This window comes from Dicentrarchus labrax, unplaced genomic scaffold (genome assembly GCF_905237075.1).
Source record: "Dicentrarchus labrax unplaced genomic scaffold, dlabrax2021, whole genome shotgun sequence".
Classification (NCBI taxonomy): domain Eukaryota; kingdom Metazoa; phylum Chordata; class Actinopteri; family Moronidae; genus Dicentrarchus; species Dicentrarchus labrax.
The window spans coordinates 18,231,759-18,253,729 of record NW_026136720.1 but is presented as its reverse complement, the minus strand read 5'-3'; the positions used below and the strand labels follow the sequence as shown (position 1 = coordinate 18,253,729).

At 38.8% G+C, this 21,971-nt stretch overlaps 1 protein-coding gene and 1 long non-coding RNA gene across 2 annotated transcripts; one reads left to right on the top strand and one right to left on the bottom strand.

Annotated features, from left to right (window-relative positions):
* Positions 1-36: 36 nt before the first annotated feature.
* appl2 (adaptor protein, phosphotyrosine interaction, PH domain and leucine zipper containing 2) lies at positions 37-17,846 on the bottom strand. Its single transcript, XM_051381409.1, has 21 exons — positions 17,714-17,846; positions 15,379-15,477; positions 14,856-14,915; positions 13,648-13,719; positions 12,656-12,743; positions 12,162-12,203; positions 12,015-12,073; positions 11,453-11,599; positions 10,847-10,929; positions 10,512-10,664; positions 8,974-9,162; positions 8,843-8,885; positions 8,520-8,576; positions 7,077-7,171; positions 5,940-6,095; positions 5,676-5,728; positions 5,319-5,493; positions 4,214-4,250; positions 3,950-4,105; positions 3,804-3,851; positions 37-2,891 (listed from the first exon to the last, which is right to left on the bottom strand). The coding sequence occupies exons 1-21, from the start codon at positions 17,768-17,770 to the stop codon at positions 2,760-2,762; spliced, it is 2,001 nt and encodes a 666-aa protein (XP_051237369.1). The 5' UTR covers positions 17,771-17,846; the 3' UTR covers positions 37-2,759.
* On the top strand, positions 17,764-21,971 carry LOC127352760 (uncharacterized). Its single transcript, XR_007881183.1, has 3 exons — positions 17,764-18,065; positions 18,947-19,007; positions 21,886-21,971. It is a non-coding gene; the product is annotated as an uncharacterized LOC127352760 (long non-coding RNA).

The following is a 21,971-nucleotide window of genomic DNA, read 5'->3' as shown; positions in this document are numbered from 1 at the left end:
TTATTTTGTGATGTAAGGAAAAAAAAAACAGTTGAGTAAAAAAAAAAAAATACTTGTATTTATTAAAGATTGCATGTTAACATTGGGTTTAGAAAACTAGGACAAATTAAGTGCAAAGCCTTATGGGAAACAAATTCTGTCAACTTCAGCCAGTTACACAAAGACAGAAGGAGAGGGAGAAAATGCAGTCCTTGCAACTACACGGGTACCCAGATTTTTCCCTGACAGAGCATTACTTACAAAGCACAAATGTATAAAGCATAGCTGTAATAAGTGTAATGGGCTACAGCAGGCCACATACAGTAAGAGGATTTGCTTTCTTGACTGGATGGTAAAGTTGGAGAAATACTTATCTCCTACTAAACCGTCAATCAGAGGAACAACACAGGCACAAGTTTGTGTAGATTATCAAAAAAAAAAATCTCAAGACTTTTGTTCATGGATGCACTAAGCACATTTGTATACATTGCTGTAGTTTTATTAATGGTATGACAAGCATCTCAACCAGCACCCAAAGGTTACAAGTCCATTGGATGGACAGAAGTTTGTTTACAGCAAGAGAGGACCCGATGACACGCACTTACATCAGCAACAAAAAGAGAAACGGTTAATCGTTATGACTTAAAAGCAAAAGTTTGACATTTAGGGAAATGCACGTATTTGCCTAGTGACGTTAGCTAGAGTTAATGCTAGGTGACAAGCTCATTATCACTCATACTTGTTTCTTAAATATAAGGCTACAGCCAGCAGACTGGAAAAAAACCTGGCACTATCAAGTGGTAACAAACTCCACCTACCAGTACCTCTAAAGCTCACAAGTTATATCTGGCTTCCTCAAAGTGTGAAAACTAATTGTTTTTACACTTGGGTTTTTGTATGGATAAAACAAATGGTAAACAAAGTGTTAATGAGTGATATTTAGAGGTGCCGTTAGAGCACTCTGCTGAGCCAGGCTAGCTGTTTCCACCGACTGGGCTAAGCAAACTGACTGCTAGCTGTAGCTTCACATTTAACGGACGGATGAGAGTGGTACATTCTTCTCATCTAACATAACTCTCCTCCAGACAGCGAATAGGTGCATTTATTGCATTAAAATGAAAAGTATCACAAGCAATCAAACATAATCATAAGTAATTACCATCAGAGCAGGCAGTCCTTAATGAAATATCCCCAATTTATCCTTGTTTAACACGTTTCTGCCAAGAGCTCTGATGTGGAGTAGAAAAAGCAAGCAGACAAGCAAATGCACTGGTCAACACAATGTAACTTTCACGATCAACGTCAAGTCAGTGGTTTTGACCTCATCTGTAATACACAGTACAAAATGTCACATTCACACAGTGCACCATGGGCTTCCAATGTCCACTGAGATTAGTGTTAGCTCAAATGGGCTGAAATGGTACAAAAACCGCACTGGGATCCAGAGGGAAGGCAGAATTTCACGGGTCAATCGCTTTCCCTTCACTTTTTCTGATCTGATTAGTATTCATATGTATAAGCAAAGAGCAAATAGCTTTTCAATGAGTACATAATACCCCACTGGTCTGCCTACATGCGTTACTGTTACATTTCAGTGATTTTTTTTAATTTATTTTTTTTGTATTACAGCTTAGTGCTCAGTGTAGAGGTTTTAATCTTCTGTGAAGGGACTGAGCGAGAATGGCATTATTATTTAATCATGCACTGCATCAGTCCTAGCATATTGAATCTGAAAGCTTGCAGCCAACTCTGGTTAAACATCATATAACCACTCGGACAGTTCATATTTACATAGGCTTTCAGAAAACGGAGCGTAGCACACTTTTTAATTTTATTGAAGTATATTTGGGCTGCTCAAGGAGAACCTTGCATACAGTACGGATCATCTTAAGACTTGTTTTGTATAGGTAGTGAAGAATGATGTAAAATGTAACGTTAATTCAGTTTAGTAGGAATGCTTAAGATAGTCAGGATGCCATGTCTGTGTAACCGCATAGTGGCAACTTGCAAGAGTGCAGAAAGAACAAAAACATCACTCGTCCAATTTTGTCCACTGCTGCAAGAGTCATATGCTCACACTGTAATAGGAACTGATGTGATTTTTGTCTTAAAAGTCTAAGATCCTTCAAATTGATCAATTAGTGCATTCTGTAGCCATCGAGCATTATTAAACAGATATTAACCTAGGAAGTGCAACTTTTTTTTTGTACATGAATAAACAGAAATAAACGTAGTACATAAGAGCCTTAGATCAAAGTTAACATGTAAAACAATAAAAAGGAACAAACTCTCCAAACCGACTTCAAACTATGTAAACCTAAAAATGGATGTAAACCTAAACTGATGCAAATGATTCACCAATTTCTATTAGATTGCTGGGGGTATTAGAAGACAATGAAACACAATCAAGGCCTATATAGCGTCCCTTTTCGTGTAAGTACCACCTACAGCGATGTAAAAACGATTCCAAATCCAAGGACTCATGCTACAGTCTGACCGCAGAAAAGCAGACCAAATGAAGCGCCCATGAGATGTGCTTTTTGGTCGAGGCAACCCCCACAACAACGTCTTTTGCTTTCTTTACAGCAATAAACTGGAGAACTAGTAACAGGGTAAATAAAAGTGAACTACACTGTCTAATATTGGTCTTATAGTACCGGAGTTAGGGTTGGTTGGGGGGGGGTGTCATGATGACACCTTCATCCAGGGAAAGCCTTCTTTCCTAGGCAAAAGTCAGACCGGGGGCCTGTCTTGGTTGCTTTGTTTGGTCCTAACTGGGACTAGGCCTCAGACTCCAGGTCTTCTTGTCCTGCTCCATTGGTTGTGTCGCCTGTCTCAGGTTCCAGCAGCAGGAATTTGCCATCATTGGTTAGAGGCATATTCTTCATCAGCTGGGCCAGGGCCTCTGGGTCCTTGGAAAAAAACAAACACAAAAAAGTCCAGCCAAGTAAGAATTTATTTAATTTTTTTGTTTGAATTTCTCAAGATGTGCATTTTGAATGTACCTCGTCTGTCACCTTAAAATGGTAAAATGTTGATAGACTCCCTATAGTGGTTATGTTCCTATTTATCTTCATTAAACTTTTCTGTTCAACTACTGAAAAAGCTGCTGTGATTCAATGTTCTGAAAATATAAAACTTAGTACTGAACTTTTTACAAACAGTTTCACAAAAGATGAAAAATACACACACAAGACAGATGCATGACTTTAAGGGTTAAATAAATAACAAAGCAGAAAGGATTTTATGGACAAAAGAGATGTAAAAAAGGACCAAAATAATATAAAAGGTAAAATATAGTAAATGTTGAAGTTATTATAAATGTTATCTACAGGGAGACAATTCCAGGCTCTGGGGCCATATGAACTACACACTAAAGACTTGTTACTTTAAACAGGCACTGTATGTTTACAAAGATAAACATTTGATTCGAATAAAGTGGCATCAATGAGAAAATACTGTTTAGTAAAAAATGTAATCAGTTTTTCTTTTATGGGGGGACATTACCTTGAGTACCATTAATTTCCCCTTGACACTAAAAATAGCTCTAAAGTGCACTAAGAAGGATGTTACAATGTTACATTGATAAATATGCAAGGTAGGTAAAATTAGCCATAGTTTTGGTCTATGAAGTCTGCTGGCGAACTATAGCGACATTACAGCTTTTGGGATCCCTTCCATAACAATCTGAGCCTGTCTGTATAAAACAAGCACTTTTAGTGTTTTTTACTTTAAATCCCATAACTGTTTTCTATGTGTTTTCATGATGATGATGATGATGATGATGATGATGATGATGATAATGATAATGATGATGATGATACCTTCTTAGCTTCTGTAATGTCCTTCGCCAAGCTTACGGTGTAACATATCTGTAAACAAAGACAAAAACATCAAGTTCAAAATACATTTGTGCATCAGCTGACATGTTTGTCCTCCTTGAAAAAACGTCAGTGTTCGGTGTATCAACCTTTTCGCCCTCTGTGTTGCTCTCGAAGACGAAGGTGCTAAACGAGGGCTCTCCCTCCTCATCGCCGTCGCTCCAGTCTCTGCCCTCAACCACAAATCCCATCAGCCTCCCGTTCTCTTGGTGGGCTGCGAACTGGCACACCTCTCCAAGCTGGAACTGAGATATGAGGAGTGTTGAGAGAGGTGACGGGGGAGAATAAAGATATAAAAAAATGCGCTAGGATATAAATCACTGCGAACTGACTCGATCTCTTGTCAAACTTACGCTTATTCTGGTAACTTGAGTCTGAGGGTCAATCAACCTATTGTGGAGACAAAATAAAGGCTTTTTACAAAAAAATGAAAACAGCGCAGTAATGCTTAACCTTCACTTTGAATATCTCTGTTTCTGTAACGTAGCTCCTATCTCTCTCTTTCTTACAGACAGTACAATGCTTACAGAAGGTGAAACTTCTTACAAAATGTGACAATCAATTATAGGTTATACAACAACTCAACATTACATGTTTTTGGTGGATAACTAGTGGGGCGTACAAAAGCCTTGTTCGTTGCAGATTATTTATGCAAAAGGTTCCTGCTTCAAAGTATTTTTTCTTTGTAGTCTTCAGGTAGTGCTGTAGAGCAGTGGCTCTAATGAACCCTCACAGCCCTGTCTGACAGACTAAAGTGCTCCTTCATCCACACCACCTGTCATGTTCTAAACATATTCATTTGAATTGATTCTAACTCAGTAAGTGGATATATACACACACAAATTAGTTGATCCTCTTCTTCAATCTTTCCAAGCACCCCCTGGGGTATAAGTCATCATTGATGTAGAGCACTGATGGCCAATTTTTTAGCGCATATATGTGTGTATATAGTATTGTGTTGCACATTGTTAGAGGATTTCAGGACTGTGTAGCTCAAATCAATATAGTTAATTTAATTAGAAAAACAAAAAACACAAATTGAATTAATTTCTAACTTGTAGCTGAAAGAGGTTGTGTGGCAGACAAATGTTTCTTTACAGGGTAAGAAGACCAAAAAGATTTCTGAAAAAACACAGCACAATGAATATACCATTATATTTTTTCTCCATACCTTTGGTAGAGATAGACAATTTCACACCTACAATATGGTAACAGGTCCACAGACAGACCCTGTCAGACGAATGGCCGCATTGACCACAATCAAAAAATGCTGATGTGACCACATCAGCATTTTTTTTTTTTTAAACAATAATTGAAGCATCTGTTTCGTATTATCTGTATATATTGCTGGGAAATTACTGAATGCATCTCCATGTTTATATGCTAAGATCCGATCAGTTGTCTTCGTCCGCCTGCACATGTGGTCATTCATGTAACACTGTGTGTGATAAATTCTACCTGAGGCTACTGCTGGTGACCATGAGGTGAGACTCGGTGGTCCTGAAGATGTTGTGGATGGCTCGGGCAGCCAAAACCTGCCTCATGGCCTCGTAGATGACTTCCTGATTGTTGCCACAGCGCACTGCCATTGAGCCCAGGAAGCGCACGGCGAATACTTGCTGCAGGAGGGAGTCTGCGGAAACATCACGCACACACAAACATGTCATCAGCATATACACTCAAGGACAGTAAACAAAAGAAAAACAGCACTCAAGGTACACAAACATGCCCATGATGAGGTTACGCTGAACTCGAGCAGTGCTTGCCGTAGCAAAGTGGACAATTAAGTTACATTTAGAAGAGGAAAATAGTTACCGTCACTTTCTGTTGAACAGTCATCGTCCGTTTCTCCAAACGGATTTGTGCGTCTGTCAGGAAGGGAGCACACACACCAGAAGAAAAACACAATTAAACCCCTGCACTGAGCCATTACGAAACACTCCGCTTCCTGGAAATCATATAATAACCACTGAGGCAAACTTTCAGGAAATTAGTGTCATCACACTCCAGTATCTTGTTACTGCCAGTCTCTCACAAACATGCACCCATACAAACTTCCTGCCCCAGTAGTGCCCTCACCTCCCCCCAGCTCTGTTTTGGTCCTGAAACTCGGAGGCCGGCAGCATGATGTCAAACTGAATGGGTGTCCCAGGGGCTATCAGGTCCTCTGGTTCCGGAGTAGCCCCTGTCTTCTGGGAATCGCTGCTGGCAGCATGTATGCCCCCTGGCTTTGCTCTGCAAGAATTAGGCGGATAGATTAAAGATGAATTATGAGGAATAAACCAAGTAAACCCTAAAACACCCACTACTCAACTTACAGGACAGGTTCCAAGTTTATCTTAATAACATACTCATGTGCCCTATGTGAATCAAAAGAGTTAATTGTCTCTCCACTCCACACTGGCCTTCCCTATGCAACCGCAATTTAAGTGACGGGATAAAATCGGACTTCCTGTAAAGGGAATTTTGCAATAAGTGCATATTTGTATAGAAGGTGGATTTGTCCTCCATCACTTACACTTCAGTTGCATTATGAATTCCCTTGACAGCCAGTATGGACAAGAGGAGCAATTACAGCAATCAAGAGTGCTTTCAGTGTACATTAGGTGTTATTTTAAGGCAAGACTTGAACAAATGTGAACCTATTCTTTTTCTATTCTCTTCGATTTCAGACAGAGTTTCTAGCCGGTAACTGTTGATTTGCAGGCTAAAATGGAAACATTTGCTTGCATATTTCATCATATTTATCAACTTATTTAACATGTTAAAGGACATTTAACTTAAATATAAGAAAGAAATATATAAATATAAGAAAAAAGCCTTCTGAGTACCTTTGCATAGCCATATTGGAGCACAATCCACACATATAGATCCACAATTCCAGCTCAAACATTCACTAAATCCCCTCTAAAATTGGTATCTTTCTCAAAAATCCCATATTGGTCATGCTCTAATAATCACAATCCAATCATTTTATACACCAAGAAAAAATACATGTAGAGGAAGAAGTCATGACACAAAGACAAACTAGTATCTCCCAATAAAAAAATAATATAAGGAGCCAAAACACAAGCAGATCAAATAGACAGTGCAGCACAGTCCTCAGTTATCAAAACTGTAATTCCTGCCACTATAAAAGCATTCAATTCTGAACTTCAGGAGAGGATTCAGTGTGTAGTGTTATGAATAAACCCTTACACAAGCAGTATGCCTGACCTGTCAGGGTTGGGTGAGCCTTCTGGTCTCTTCTCAAAGCTGGTGATGGGGGTGACTGCCTGGATGGCGGTTTGGTTCAGACGGATGGCCACAGCCTGACAACAAGAAACAGGGATATTGCAGCATCTCTGTATCAGCAGGTGAGTCACTTATAAAACCAGAAGTGTGTAAATATGCCAAATATATTTAAGATTTTAACCTTACCTCTTGTCTCTCACAAATTCTCTACATTATCTCAAACTCATCTTTGCTCTGTGTACCAAAAGCAGGGTCTATTCACCAGTGATAATCCTTCACAAATAGCTGACGTTTTCCTGGTTTCTAAATGTTTTGTCAAATAAAGAAATGACTGAAGGTCTTATGTTCAAAGTAAGTCTTTCCAGCCATTTCTGGGCCCAGAAGTGTAGGATTTGGGTTTTTTCTCATACGGCAAGTACAAAAAAAAACAGTACATCAGTGTTCATAGGCATGTCATAACATGAAAAATGTAAAATAATAATAAAATTGAAAAACTAGTCGATTTATAATCATTGCTTTAAGAAATTGTCATAAATGATGGAGCATGTTATAAATCAAGGATTCATTGGAGTGCAAGTTTCCTCTCTGCACTGTTGTTTTAATCTATTTAGTGGCAACAGCATCAAGAATGCTTGAGCCTTTTTAAAATAAAATAATGAACACAGGTCACCAAGTCGAAATGAACAGAAATACACAGTAGTTTCCATAAAGTTGACAGATACACAAATATTCTCTCCTATCGCACATTGCTGCACCTTGTTCAAGTGACAAGCAATTAATTTGCAGTTACATGACACCATACCTATCAGTATCTGAAATCTCTAATTACAATTTACTCTATGTTTACTACCAAGTGATAATAATCATGTAGGGAAAAATAAATACTGCAAGAGAAAGAAAAAGGAGTGATTTCCAACACAGCTATAGTCTGTTTGTCTCCGGGGAATCTGAAAAATAAACATTTTTTTCACTCCTGCAAACACGCAAGATTCTGGGACTGAAAAGCAGAAAAGGCAACAACAGCTGTGAGACACTTTAGTAAGAAGAGGGAGGGGGTTTACGTGACAGCGGTGGAACAACACAATTAGATTTTATGCCTCATAAACAGAGAATAAGTTCCTCATATTATGTGTTACTAATTAAAGCGGTGGAACAACAAATAGATGTCAAATCAAATATGCACGATCAAATATTGTGGGTGATGTTCTAACTACAGCACCAAGATTAATTAAATGTTTCTGATTTAGAGCCAGAAAAGAAAAAGTCTGATTCCAAGATATTTGGTTTAGCTGGTGTGTCTAACTTGCAGTGTGTCTGTGTGTGTGTGTGTGTGTGTGTGTGTGTGTGTGTGTGTGTGTGTGTGTGTGTGTGTGTGTGAAACTGTGTGTGAAACTGCGTGTGAAACTGTGTGGGGGTGTGTGTTACCTCTGGGTTGTCAGTCAGGTAGATCTGTCTGGAGATGTTGTTCACAGTGCAAATCCACTGAGAAAAAAACACACAGATCCACATTAGGACTTCCTCTATGCTCACACAAGCTGCCTGAAATCATTTGACTGATACCAGCTGTGACAAGCCAGTCAGATGCGTCCAAGCACAAAAACCAACTATAAAATCCACACAAATGAGCCTCGACAGGTCCTCTATCCTTCTATGAGTGAAATCAGTACCAGCAGATATCTTTAGGATGAAGATGTAAATCAATAAGAAGGACCAAAAGAAGCCATTTGAACGGCCTCTTTCATACTTACTTCTTCATATTCCCTTTTGCTCTCAGCTTGTAGAATCATTGACCTGTGGGACAATGGAGATAATTAAATAAAACACATCCAATATCTCACACGTTTGTGTGTCATTTTCTTATGTAGAAAAGTGAACATACGTTTTGCCCGAGGGGGAGGTTATCTGAAAACAGTAACGTCTGTCCTCGCACTCCACAGCCATGACGGAGCTGTTGTCCAGGTCCAGCACCATGCCGCCCGCCACCGCCCCACGTGGCTGGCACATGAGGTTCCCTCCCTGGGTGAAGAAGTACAGTCTGTCCCATGCTGTGGTTACTAGGCCTGTTTTACTGGAGTACAGAAAAGAAGGGGCAGGAGAAATAGATAAAGATCAGCACTAAAGGATGAGATTTTTAAAAACATACTCTTCGCTTTCGCTGCCACAAGTGGCATTATAGAAAGTTTGATGAGAGAGCGGGCTACATAAAGAGGAAGAATGTCGAGGATTTTAAGCTGGATGTGACGGAAATTCCTCGTTCACATCTGGCTTACAAATGAGCTGAGCGAAGATAAAGATAATGCGAGAGGTCTCTTTTAAGTCCTTCTCCCTTTCTAAGTTTAGTAAAGGATATTATAACAAATGTAAACAAACATACTTTTAATTATGATTGGATAAGATAACAATCCTGCTTAGTTATTAACCAGATCTTGAAATGATATAAAACTGGCCATCAGTTCTCCTTAAATGATTCCATGCTTCTGAGTTAATTATATTGGAGGATCTGTATGAGCCTTCCTTTGTTCCAGTGCTATCGTTGCACAGAGGTTTTGTTTAGGCCATTTTGGTTTCTGTGCATATAAATAAAAACTACAATGTAATTTATCTGTGACTCAATCGGTTTCAAAACAAAGCGACATGTATAGGACTCATTTGAACTGATCTGTAAGACTTCCTCTTGTACACTGTGTTCATAAAATATATTACCAAATACATTTCCTTTGATTAATATCTCGGTGTGTGGCTCATGCTGCCTTGGGTGACTCAGACCCTTAATATTGAGAAACCATTCGAAATAGCAAATGTTCTCTGGACTCAGCTCCATTTGACAAGCGATTGAGGCTGCTGGCAGTGTGTGTCATTAAACTGAATGGCATGCGGTGGAAACCTTTTCTCTGGTGTCACAGACATTTGTCAAAGACTTGAGATGTATATGAGGGAGGGACAGAGTTTGACAGCTCTGACATTTCACTAAATCACATTGCAGGCTACGCTACAGTATTACCCCCTGAAGCCATTAAAGAAGTTTCCCTTCTCATATATCCACTCTGCAATAAGCTGACAGCGCACACTGTCAACATGTTACCTGACCCACCGTCTGCTGTGACAGAGGTATTGTTTACAATGTTCATGCGTAGTTGGACAAACTTCAGCAAGAGGAGCAAAAATCGTTTATGTATTTAGACAGTCAGTGCCTAATTTAGCTGCAGTGTGTTGATTGCACCAGACTAACAAAACAATGAAATGTAACATATGTAAAATTAGGACAGATTACAAGCTTGTACCTCAGCTGATCTATTCCTTTTTTCTTTTTTTTTACCCAAAGACACCTCTTCACATATCGACCAGCAAGTAACACTGCGTGAACAGGAAGTGTCCTTGGGTTTAAGATAGGGCCATAATGAGTGCAATTAATCTTACTTCCTAATGTTGAGGTAGCCAGCCTTCTGGATAAGCGTGCGATTGACAGGCTCAGTGTCCTTATCTGGCATGTAGACAGTGTCCTCCACAGACAGAAGCTCCCTCTGGGACCCACGCATGGCCTCCGCTTCCACATCCAGCTGGGCCTGGATACTGGACAGGAATAAAGTTTTAACACAGGCAAAATCCCATATGGAATATTTGTGGAGAATCAATGCGTTGCAGTGAAATTATTTCTACACAACTGGCTGCAGTAGGCTACTGTTCCTTCTAAAGTGATGGTTCATCACATGTACTGTACACATGAAAATGAATGTTAATGAGATAGTCTTTACTTTTGTGTCATGTTGGACACGGAGGAGAGAAAGCTGTCCATCTTCTTTGACACCAGCTCAATGCCTTTCTTGAAGAAGCTGATCTGAGAGATTAGAAAATAACAATGAGCAATTCATCTTCTACATTACATACATTTTTTCAGACTTTAATTTGAGATGATAATCACTTGGTTACATGTGGTCACATGGCTGCAACTAACAGTTATTTTCATTATCAATCAATCTGCCCTTTATTTTCTCGATTCATCATTTTGGCTGAAAAATGTCAGAAAATAGTGAAGTACTTGTTACAATTTTCCGCAGCCCAAGATGATGTATTAAAAAAAAAGCTTGTTTTATTTGGCTGATATATTTTATATTGTCATATATGAAAAAGAAAAGCATCACATCTTCACATTTAAGAGACTGGGACCTTCTGCCAATTCATTTTCTGTTGAAGGATTAGGCCTTTGGTTACAAGGATAAGTGTTTTTTCCCCAATAGTTTACAGTATATTGCATGAGCACATTTCACACCAACAACTGTCCTTTGTGAACTAAATTAGTTCAAATTATGAAATTGCTTCTGTGGTGTGGCCCACTTTGTAGGCCCACAGCTGCTCAGTACCTGTGCTTGCGTGTAGCCTAGCATAGGTTCGAGCATAGCTACTCTCTTGCGATACTGCAGGGCGTTGAGGGCGCAGTAATACTGCAGTGAGGCCTGGTGCTGCTTCCTTCTAGTGTAGGCCACCTCTTTCACCAAGTCTGACTTCAGCTGTCCGGACAGGAGAAAGTTAAACATGCAAATACATATACAAACGTGTCCAGCACAAACTCACAATCAAGCTCTGCACACACACTCGTGCATATGCAAACGCTCTCACACACATACAAATAAGTAACACTGTTGCATTATCTTGTACGCCAACGAAGACATGGCGACACATTCAATAGAAGATTATAGTAGAGGAATCTTGCGGCCATTACAGTGCATGTTGCTGTTACAGTTTTACAGTGGGGCCTGGCAGTAGAGGAATATTTAATTCCACATATTTATATTTCAAATGATTATAAAACACTCCTACTGCATTACCAGAACTTTACTGCACTGCAAGTCCTTTTACATCTTGTGATCAATGGGCAAATAGCTCCATCAGTGAAGCTGAGAAAGCACTTTCCAGTCACTTTACCTTCTCATTCTCCTTCTTCTTGGGCAATCGGCTGTATTTGACCATGGCTGCCTCATGTTCTGCAGGAGAGGAGAGAAAGGACATGAGGATCAGATAGTAACTGTAGGCTGTAATTGTTTTCTGAAATAGGTTAGGATTTGTACTTACCATCAGTGGCGATGCCAAATATTTCCTTCAGTGTGCTTATCTCTGAAACGTAAAATTTTAGTTAGAACATCTAAAACAGATCCACATCTTTAAAAATGCATTATAGTAGATAACTCAAGCTGTTGGATGATAAAATGGTTTTACAAACTGAATCCTTAATATTTTAGAATTATTAATGAATGTGACTCGTAGCTTTGTTTTGAAATGTGTGTTTTTATATTTAGAAGAAGCTTTTTGCTTTAATATTCTAAACATTATTACAGAGAAACGATTAATTATCTGTAATAATATGACAATAATGTGTTATGCTGGAGTCAGGTGGCCTAGCAGTTAAGGCGCTGACCATGAACCACTGGTTGGAAACCTTTGTTCCATGTCATTTTCTGTAATTTCCCTACTGTCAGCTTGGTAATGAAAGGCATAAAATACAGCAAAAATACTTTAAAAAAGATAAAAATAGACTATGATAATGAGTTGTATGTGTGTGGCCCTACCTGTGAGGTCTTTCTCTCGGAACTGGATCAATGGGAAGACCATGCTGTCAGCCATCTGGTTGGCTAGCTCAGAGTGGAGCGAGTTCAGCTGGACCACACAAAACAGATTATATAAAAAAATCAAGCTCTGCACAAGGACACAAACAGAAAATGTACCCTCGCCAAACATCTTGAGGGATTTCAAATGTATTATAATAAGTACAGTGACATTGGCTGCCAGTTACTCCTGCAGCAATCTGTAAAGTAACATTTTTGGTGCTCCAATGCGTCCTACATCATAAAAATCTCATATTGTGGAACAGTACATTTCATGAAGAGAACAATAAAAGTGCTGTTTCCTCCAATATTGGAAACAGGACCACATATCGCACAAACAAGCAAATCCTGCTTTAATTCTGTATACTTATCAGCAAGCTACACTCCAACATCTAACAAGCTGACAACCAGTTTAATCTGAATGATTTAGCAAGTGCTAAAGTTCACAGGATTAGGTGCAGGGCTAATTTTCACTGTGAAATGAGTTCTCCGCTGTAAAGAGGTAAAGGTCGAGCAAACAATCAACCTGTGTCCTCTGAGCATATGTGGATGCGTGTGTCCTAAATCCTATTGAGTGCTGACTGGGCAGGGTTGTGGACCCCCATGGCTGACAGGGAAAGGCCCGTCTGTTTTGTCTATATACCTGAGCCAACACACCCCTCCTTCACCCATCCATCCACCGCTGCCTCCCTCCTGCCATCCATCCGGTGCCATAGGCCTCATATCTACCTCACTGTTCCACTCTTAGCATCAGCTTACTGGGAGGATAACGCTCAGGTCTCTTCATTGAGGTCATTTTTACCAGTATGCTCGGGAAGCGCAGGTGCAATACCCTTTATAACATGATAAAGAACCAACCACTGACCGTGCAGTACTTCATCATCCATCTCTACTGCTGTGAGTTCACACATAAATATACACACATAAAACCGCAAAACTGCAAACACAGGCCTCACCTCCCCCACAGTTTTGGCGAAGTTCTGCAGCGTGGTGATTACCTCTTCATCACCTTTTCCAAGGGCAAAATTCTAGACAGAAGAAGAAGGGAAGGGGGAACAAGCTTAAACCATGAAGCTCCATAATGTATAGATCCAGCGTACATGTGACGATTTCTGGCACGCCACTTTTATGGAACGAGGCCAGAGATGCTAATAAATCCCATGCTAAGCTGCTGAGTTATAGGCCTTGTTTTAAAGGAGCTAAAACTGCATCCATTACAGGTCATTGCAGAATTTTCTCTATCTAACATCTTCTCTGCAATCCAGAATGTGTTCCAACAAAGTCAACTGATCCACTTATCTTTCTTTTTTAAGCATGATTTAATAGACCTGCTGTGGTGTTGACTTCAGCAACTCTTCTGCTTTTAAGTTCTTGTTAGCTACATAAAATGAGACCACATGATACATTAACAACAGAGAGCAACTTCAAGGTTATATTTCACAGAGACACACATGCTAAGATGAGGTGTGGCAGACACATGCAATCTCACACGTTGAAAGAAAGGTCAGATAAAAATGATAATGTCCATGCTGGCAGTGCTCAGAATACAGGTTTGACTTTCTCATTTTTGATGCAATCATAAATATAATCGCACATTGGTAGAGTTTCTCAAATTATTTCACCTAAACTATGAGAATACATGTGTGGTCAAAGGCTTGAGTTTGCTTTCAGAAGGGTGGAAGGAAAAATGACATAAAAAACTATATATACTCATATACTTAAAAACCTCTAAAGCTCTGTATTGTAATTCACTAGGGATTAAACGATTACTGGTTTAATAAAAGGTATTTCCATTTCAAATTTTAATTATCATTAAAACCGTGTTTGGTTCCCACACTCAAGGTAAATACTGTGCAGCATCAAACAAAGCAATGACAATTTTGGTCCTTATAATCATGATATGAAATTTTCATATACACACTAGCAGCTGCCCTGTAAGCTCCTTCCTTTAAGCAAATTGTAATAACTGAAGGCGATTATGCCAAGTATGTCAGCCATGTTTGTCAACTATTCTCCTATTAGGACTACAGTGACTAGACAGTCAGAGGAAAATGTTCAGAAAGACTGCAGTAAGAAAATTAACTTGAAACATTAAAAGTGATGAGGGACATGTCCCATCATCCTCAATGGAAATTGAACCCTTGATTATGGTACTCATACTTACTTTCTTCTCATAGTCCAGAAGTTGCTGTGAGAGCTGCTCTGTGGCCAATCCCATCTCACTCTGTAGGGAGCAGACAGAAGGACAAGCAAAGTATTACTGGGGATTTGTCCATAGAGTCCAAGTTTGTCATCAAGTGAAAGGTGAATCAGGGTTAAAATGAAACTTCCTTTGGAAAGGACACTAGGTGATCGGGTCACATAAACACCAACTCTACCAGTAAACAATCACTATTGGTTCAGAAAAGTGCTAATCAAGACAAGTGTTGGGCTAATTACTCAAAAAAATAATGTTTTATCTCTGCCAACAGTCATTAGTTAGACTACTAGTCATATTACATTTCTGCTAATCCCCACAAAATTGGTAACTGTTCCACCCAAAATTATGACTTCTTTTCAGATGAAAAAACAAAAAAAAAACTCAAATCAAATCCTCCTCATTTTATTGTGTTTGAACACGTTTTGGCTGTTTCACAAAGCCACTTGCGAGTCTGTGTATGTGCATCTGTTTGTGTCTTGTTTAGTACCTGGGCGCCAAACACCCGCTGCAACGATTGTAGCAGCTGGTTGGTGTAGTTTGTAAGCATCCCAGCATCTTCCTCAAACACGCTGAGCAAGGAGCGAGTCTGTGGAACAAAACATTAACACACTCTTCTGATGAACATGACAAAGGGATGAACAGACGAGACGACTGCTAGATAATTGTAAACACAGCTGAAACAATTCTATTTCTATCAAGCAACAGACAATTAAGTAGAGTACTAATAGTGAAGCTCACAATGTTTCAAGTCCGTCTTAAAACAGTAGCCTGGTGCCCCACACGGAAACAGCTGCTTGTTGTCCGTACAAATACACTCTAAAGTCGATCTGAAGTTTGTTCAACGCTTCAACGTAGATATCTTCTAAGTACCAGAATTTTTAGAAAAAGATACTTTCTTACTAAACACTGCAACTGTGGAAGATATCCACTCTATTTGAGTAACTCAGACTGCTGATGATTCATATTAGCTTCAGATAAACTTTGTAAAACATGTTTCCGCAAAACGAGGACTTTAGGATTTACATTGGAAGTGCATCACAAAGGGATCTGTCAATGGCCAGTATGAACAGTAGGAAGGATCACAGCATGCAAAACCTGTTTCTGTGTTCATATGGGCACCTGATCATTTCTTTAAGACAGTCTTGAAAAACTGTGAACCTATCCTCTACTATTTTGATAACCGACTAATCGGTGTATTACTTTTTAAAGCAAAAATGATAAACTTCAAAGCTTCTCAAATGTGTGGATTTGCTGCTTTTTTTTGTCATATATGTTACTAAACTGAATATCTTTGGGATTTGTTACTGTTGGTCAGGAAAAGGAAGCTGTCCTCTAGGCTCTGGGAAATTACAATGTGTATCTTTCACAACGTTTTGACATTTTATAGAAATAACTATTAATCTATTAAATGGATAATCAGGAAAATAATTGGCAGATTAATCAACAATAAAAATAATTGTTAGTTGCTAACCATATCTTGGGGCAACATTAGTTCCAAATGAGTTTAAATGTTTGTTTTAACCATAAAAATCAAATGGGTGTGTTTATTACATCAGGACAATTCAGGTGGAATATTGTAATTGTTGTGTCAAATGTTCCTTATCCAGTTTTTGGACAAGATAATTCCCATATCAGTACTTAAGTTAAAGACAAACAAACACAATTTGAATCAGGTTTGGTGGGAACCTGTAACTCATAAAATACATGTAGGCTATAAGAAGCTTGCTGGAAGTGGGAAGAGGACACAAGACGCTGAGTGAAACCATATGAGGCTGAGTGAAGCATATTGAAGCGCTGCTTTGAAGTGAAAGTAGAGGCATAATGATTTTACTGCAGGCTGGCTATGCAAACTGAGAGAATCCTGTCTAGGTGTAGTTGTTTTTATAAACAGGTGCAGCAGGGCAGGGCAGATATAGCTGAGAGGAACACACCCATCGGCTAAAGTCTCTTTACATTTCACTCCAGTTGACTTCCACCACAGAAAGATTGAGAACCATTTCACACCAAAAAGAAATCATCTGGAATTACTGTCTTCTTCACAACTTTGCCTGTGTTTACATTTTACTGTAGACAGACAGCAGCCCCAGTTATTGATAGGAGAAACTGCAAAAAAAGAAAGAGATATGACCCTGCAGCATGGGCTGCACTTAAGCAGAACCACTAAAGAGGTCAGCCCTGTTAGAGGAAAGACTGATGCAGCAGACTGCAGAAAATACTTCATTAGATGGGCACAATAGCAAAGACTGTCCTGCTGTTGGCCTGATATACTCTTATATGAGGCCTAGGAGTTGGTGAACAACTTTCATTTAGCTAATGACTAATTCCAAGGGAGTCCGATAATGGAAACCCCTCCCACAGCCTGTGAATCAGGCCCAGTTCGGCTCCAGAATATAGTCTAGCCCTCAATATCTAACTGAATACGACACTGGAAAATAAAAAGGGTTGCAGGAGAGGGATTCTGGTTGAGCTATCGGTCGTGACATCTTCCATAGAGTCTGGATGTACACAGAATATCCCCAATGACAGAGAGGAGCCCTGTGACGAGCGGTAGCTTTGTAAAACACACCAGAAACACACAAATGCTGAACATTATAATTAGCTGGTTAAACTATAACATTGTTGACAGCGGCAAGGCGCTGCTACCCCTGACAGAGGATTACATTCCCATAACAATGTGTCAACAGGGAGCTGTCATCGACCAGTGGAAACCGCCTACAACGGGAGCAAGAAGCTAGTCTGGGCTAGTAAGCTAACTTCAGCGCCTAACGTCTCTTTGTGTGACAGCTGTGTCTTTAAACGTGATATAACACACACGGGCCTACCTGAGGACTGTCCTGTAAAGCGTCCTCCAGGAGCAGTTTGTGATGTACGGCCGGCATCTTGTTAACCTAGCGGTGGAGGAGAAGGAATGGGAGCTTGAATTATTTAGTGCGTGGACTCGGTTTCCCAGAAGTCTCCGCGCGGGTGAGAGAGTTACGTAGAGGTTGGAGGCGGGCCCAAGTGTGAGCTCATCCACAGCCAGAGAGCATCTAGTCACTAGTAAAAACAGCTGCACTTTGACTTTGAACGACTTAATGTGTACGGTTTTATATTTAATTTACTTGTGTTCTGAAAATATGATTTGTTTGATAACAAACTTCGACGGACAGTTAGCTGTTGGCTATTAAAGTGAAGGTAGGCTACGTCTAACTTTTTACCATTTTAGTGTCAACAGTGACCCCATGCGGACATATGAAGAATTGCAGAGTTTAGTATTAAAGTACTGAAATACTATGAGAATTATCAATGGTTTTAATTAAAGTTTCATTCATTCTGTGACTTTTCCTTTACAAAATATTTAATTTCAATAATGAACTTTTGGATTTAGAATTATGATGGAAAAAATGCTTTTGATGTGACATTTTCATATTACTTATTTTTTTCAGTCCACAATCAAAGTTATTTGACTGACAATAAAACAGACTAAAGCAAAAAAGAAACGCAAATGTTTGGATTTTTTAATAAATCATGAACACAATTTATTTCAATTTAACAGTTAATTTTCTGCTAAACGACTAATCATTTAATTTATTGAGATTAGATTAGATGTTCTTTCAACTTGCTCAGGTCAGTACCATACCAACAGACAAGCAACAATAAATACGTTAAAAATCACACAGTTTTTAAACAGAAAGCAATCCCTTCTATGCTAATTCTGTGAGTGTGTGCATGTGATTGTTTGAGGACATTTCTCTCCACATTTGATGTCAGAATTTAGATGCATAGAATTATCAACAAGGCTCTGGGTTCCTTAAAATTTATCATTTTAAGGATAGGAGATTATCATTAAAATGTTTGTCATGGGGCAACAATCTGGGAATTATTTATTACATACAACAATTAACATAGTTGAGAACTTTTAAAATCACTTCTACTCACTAAGTCCTGGAAGTGATCATCATCCAGCTCTCGTCTTGTTTTGTCTCAGTCATAATTGCCAAACTACAGGCGGGGCATGTGATGTGCTGAATATTGTTGGAGTTACTGGATCTCTAATTACTTCACACTTCCTGCAGAGGCTGCACACATCCGGGGCTGAAAAAACCTTCCTTGACTGATCCCACCCTGTATGATAAAGTGAGTAATCACCATGCTGTTGTGCTCTCCAAATGTCAGATACTCTGACGACTATGTTTTCTAATGTCACACTTTCTCTTTCCACCATACTGTATGCCCTGTAAGAGCCCATTGTTACATCTAACAGACCTCCAAAAAACAAAAAAAACATCTGCCATAAAAAGTATAAAATTAATAATAATTACATTTCAGTGCATAGACTGAAGACAGAAACAGTCTGTTGACATCAGATACTGTAAAATAATCTACTGTATTTGAACAATCTTCATCAATGGATGGTTGGTGGAACAGTATTTTCAAATAGTTCTTTCAGGGTGAATTTTTACGGTGGTCGACAAGGGCAAATACGCCACAAACAGCAAAACGCTGCAAACACAGGAATGATGCAAAACCAAAAACACACAAACACATAAAACAGAAAAAAAAAGGAAAAAGTTATAGTTACGTAGCTAATGTTAGCGTGCTAGAAACTTTGATTTATAAGAGCTTGTGTTTATGTAAGGGATAATGCCCGGCCAGGTGTCCGTTACCTCTAATTAACTAATGTTAGACGGTAGAGGAGGAGGGCGGTGGAGAGGGGTTCAAATGAGACCAGAACACAGAAAACACAAATCAAACACCCATATAATTAACTGAAAGTGGAATATTGAAAAAGGTATTTTTATTTCATTTAATTTAAATGTTCAGGAAAACTAAAAATCCACTCTCTCTGACGTAACCTCGCCGATTTCATAATCTCCTCTTTCCGCTCACAGGGAGTGGAGTCAATTTGCAGCATTTTTCTTTGGCAGTTGTTTTGTGGGTTTGTAAGTTTTTGCTTCTGCCTCATTCCTGTGTTTGCAGCATTTTGCCGTTTGCAGCATTTTGTCGTTTGCGGCGCGTTTGCCCTTGTTGGCCACCGTAGAATTTTCCTTAAAAAAGAGCAAAATTTGAGGGCTGACGTCTGTGTTATGGAGGTATAGATTGATGACTTTTGATCAGGTGAAAATAAAATACATGAGTTAATAAAACAATAGGTGCCTGAGTAGAAAGAATAATACAGTCAATACGTGTCTTAGTTTGGAATGAAAAGTGTTAATAGCAAGTACATAAAGAGGAGTACTGGAGCACAAGGATCACAGTGTATGTTGCTGCCACATCTATTTTGAGAACAGCAATAAGACCGTGTTGTTAGGGAGATAGCCTACATCTCGGGGTAATGTCACTTAAAGAAACCCTAGAAAGCAGATTAAACACAAGATATAATATTGACATGGTCTCGGTTATTCGACTTGATCGAAGACATTTGAGGTCTCAATAACTTGTCTTATTGACTTGTTTGGATGGTCACGTCTTGTTGTGCTCTGTCTTGGTAATGGAGGCTATCCGTGACAAGCAGTGCCTTCTCATCAAGCTCCCAGGCAACCTGAGCAGGAGCACATTCTTTCCTCCCCAGTGGACTTGTGTTGTTTAATTGGTTAAGTTGTGGCTCTAAATTAGATAAAGCATTTCAGTACTGACTTTGTTAATTAATTGTGTTTTGCTGGCTCGGCTAAGTCTGGCCTATAAAAATAGATGTCAGTGGAACTAACCTGGATTTAACAAAGCAATGATTCAGCTGACAAAGGAAACACACTCTCAGGGGAAAGTAGAGAGGAATTGTTTAATGATTGACTGGGACAGTACAAGTACATGAAAGTACCCTTCTTACAAGTCAATTATTGTACACTTACCCTTTATAGAAAAGTACAAGTAAAGTATACCCTTTCTGGCCAAAATGTACCTTCAAAGGAAGCATCTCTGTGTGTCTGCTCACAAAGATAAAGCATGTTTATGTTAATAGGAGGTATAATGGTTAGCATGTAATTTGCACACATTTACAAACATTTGCTTGCTAATTACCACTAAACACAAATAACAGCTGATAATGATGGCAATGGCATTATTTTATGGTAAAAACAAATGAACCATTTGACCTGATGTGTAGTGCTACATGTGTGTTTGAAATTTGATGGCAATCCATCCAATAGTTTCACAAAAGCACAAATGTGAACCTCTTGGCGCCACGAAAAATTACCCAGAAAGCAAAATATGACTGAAAATGAAAAGCACTTATGTTTAATGTTAAATAACATCAGATTTTCAACCATGAGTGACACTGAATTGATATTGATTCACCCACTATCTAAAAGGGGGCTTATACTAATTAACCACAAGTATTCAGACCTTTTCATGACATTTTCTTTATTTGTACAACATTTGTAGAACATGATATTGTTTTCAACATGTACAAGTAAAGTGCTACTTTAAGGATTAAATGCCTACCATGGAATATTTATTAAAATATACTTGAAGATTAAAGTAGTGTAATTTCACAGCATTTTTTTCAATTAAGCAATTCATAAAAAATTATAAAGTTTGCAATATATCAAATATCTCTCTCTCTCTCTCTCTCTCTCTCTCTCTCTCTCTCTCAGTTTACTCAGTATATGCAAGAAATCAGACAGCACTGTTCAGTGTTTTGCTCACATCACTTGGTTGTAATTTAAGTGGAAGCATAATAGTGAGATGAGAGTAAAAATTAGACCATATTTTAACATCAGACAAGCTTATAGCTAGCCTCATGCTGGCTGACTTACAATATTTAACAGTAAATAGAACCATGTTACAATAGTTAACTAAATAATGTAAAGACACCAAGATAATGGCACTTAGTTCAAATGTTTTCTATTAAAATCTACATATCAGGACATTGCCAAATAACTTATGGTCTGCTTATATGCATTTGTTTTGTTTTAGCTAACTATTTACAAGAATAATAATCAATAGATTAATTTATCCACTATATGCACAATAATGCACAAACTGACCTAGCATTTTCCTACTTCTTTCTCAATAGGATGGCGAGAGATGATGAGAGCATTTGGTAGTTCATTCTTGCCCAGTCCTCGTTTGATTAGAAATATTTTGCCGGGAAAGCTAGGA

Excerpts from the sequence above, each read along its gene's own strand:
- appl2 (XM_051381409.1), bottom strand. The coding sequence starts at position 17,770 with ATGCCGGCCGTACATCACAAACTGCTCCTGGAGGACGCTTTACAGGAC. Across the intron at positions 10,665-10,846 it reads GTGTCCAACATGACACAAAA|TATCCAGGCCCAGCTGGATG; the intron begins GTAAAGACTATC and ends ATTCCTGTCCAG. Across the intron at positions 4,251-5,318 it reads GTCACCAGCAGTAGCCTCAG|GTTGATTGACCCTCAGACTC; the intron begins GTAGAATTTATC and ends TCTCCACAATAG.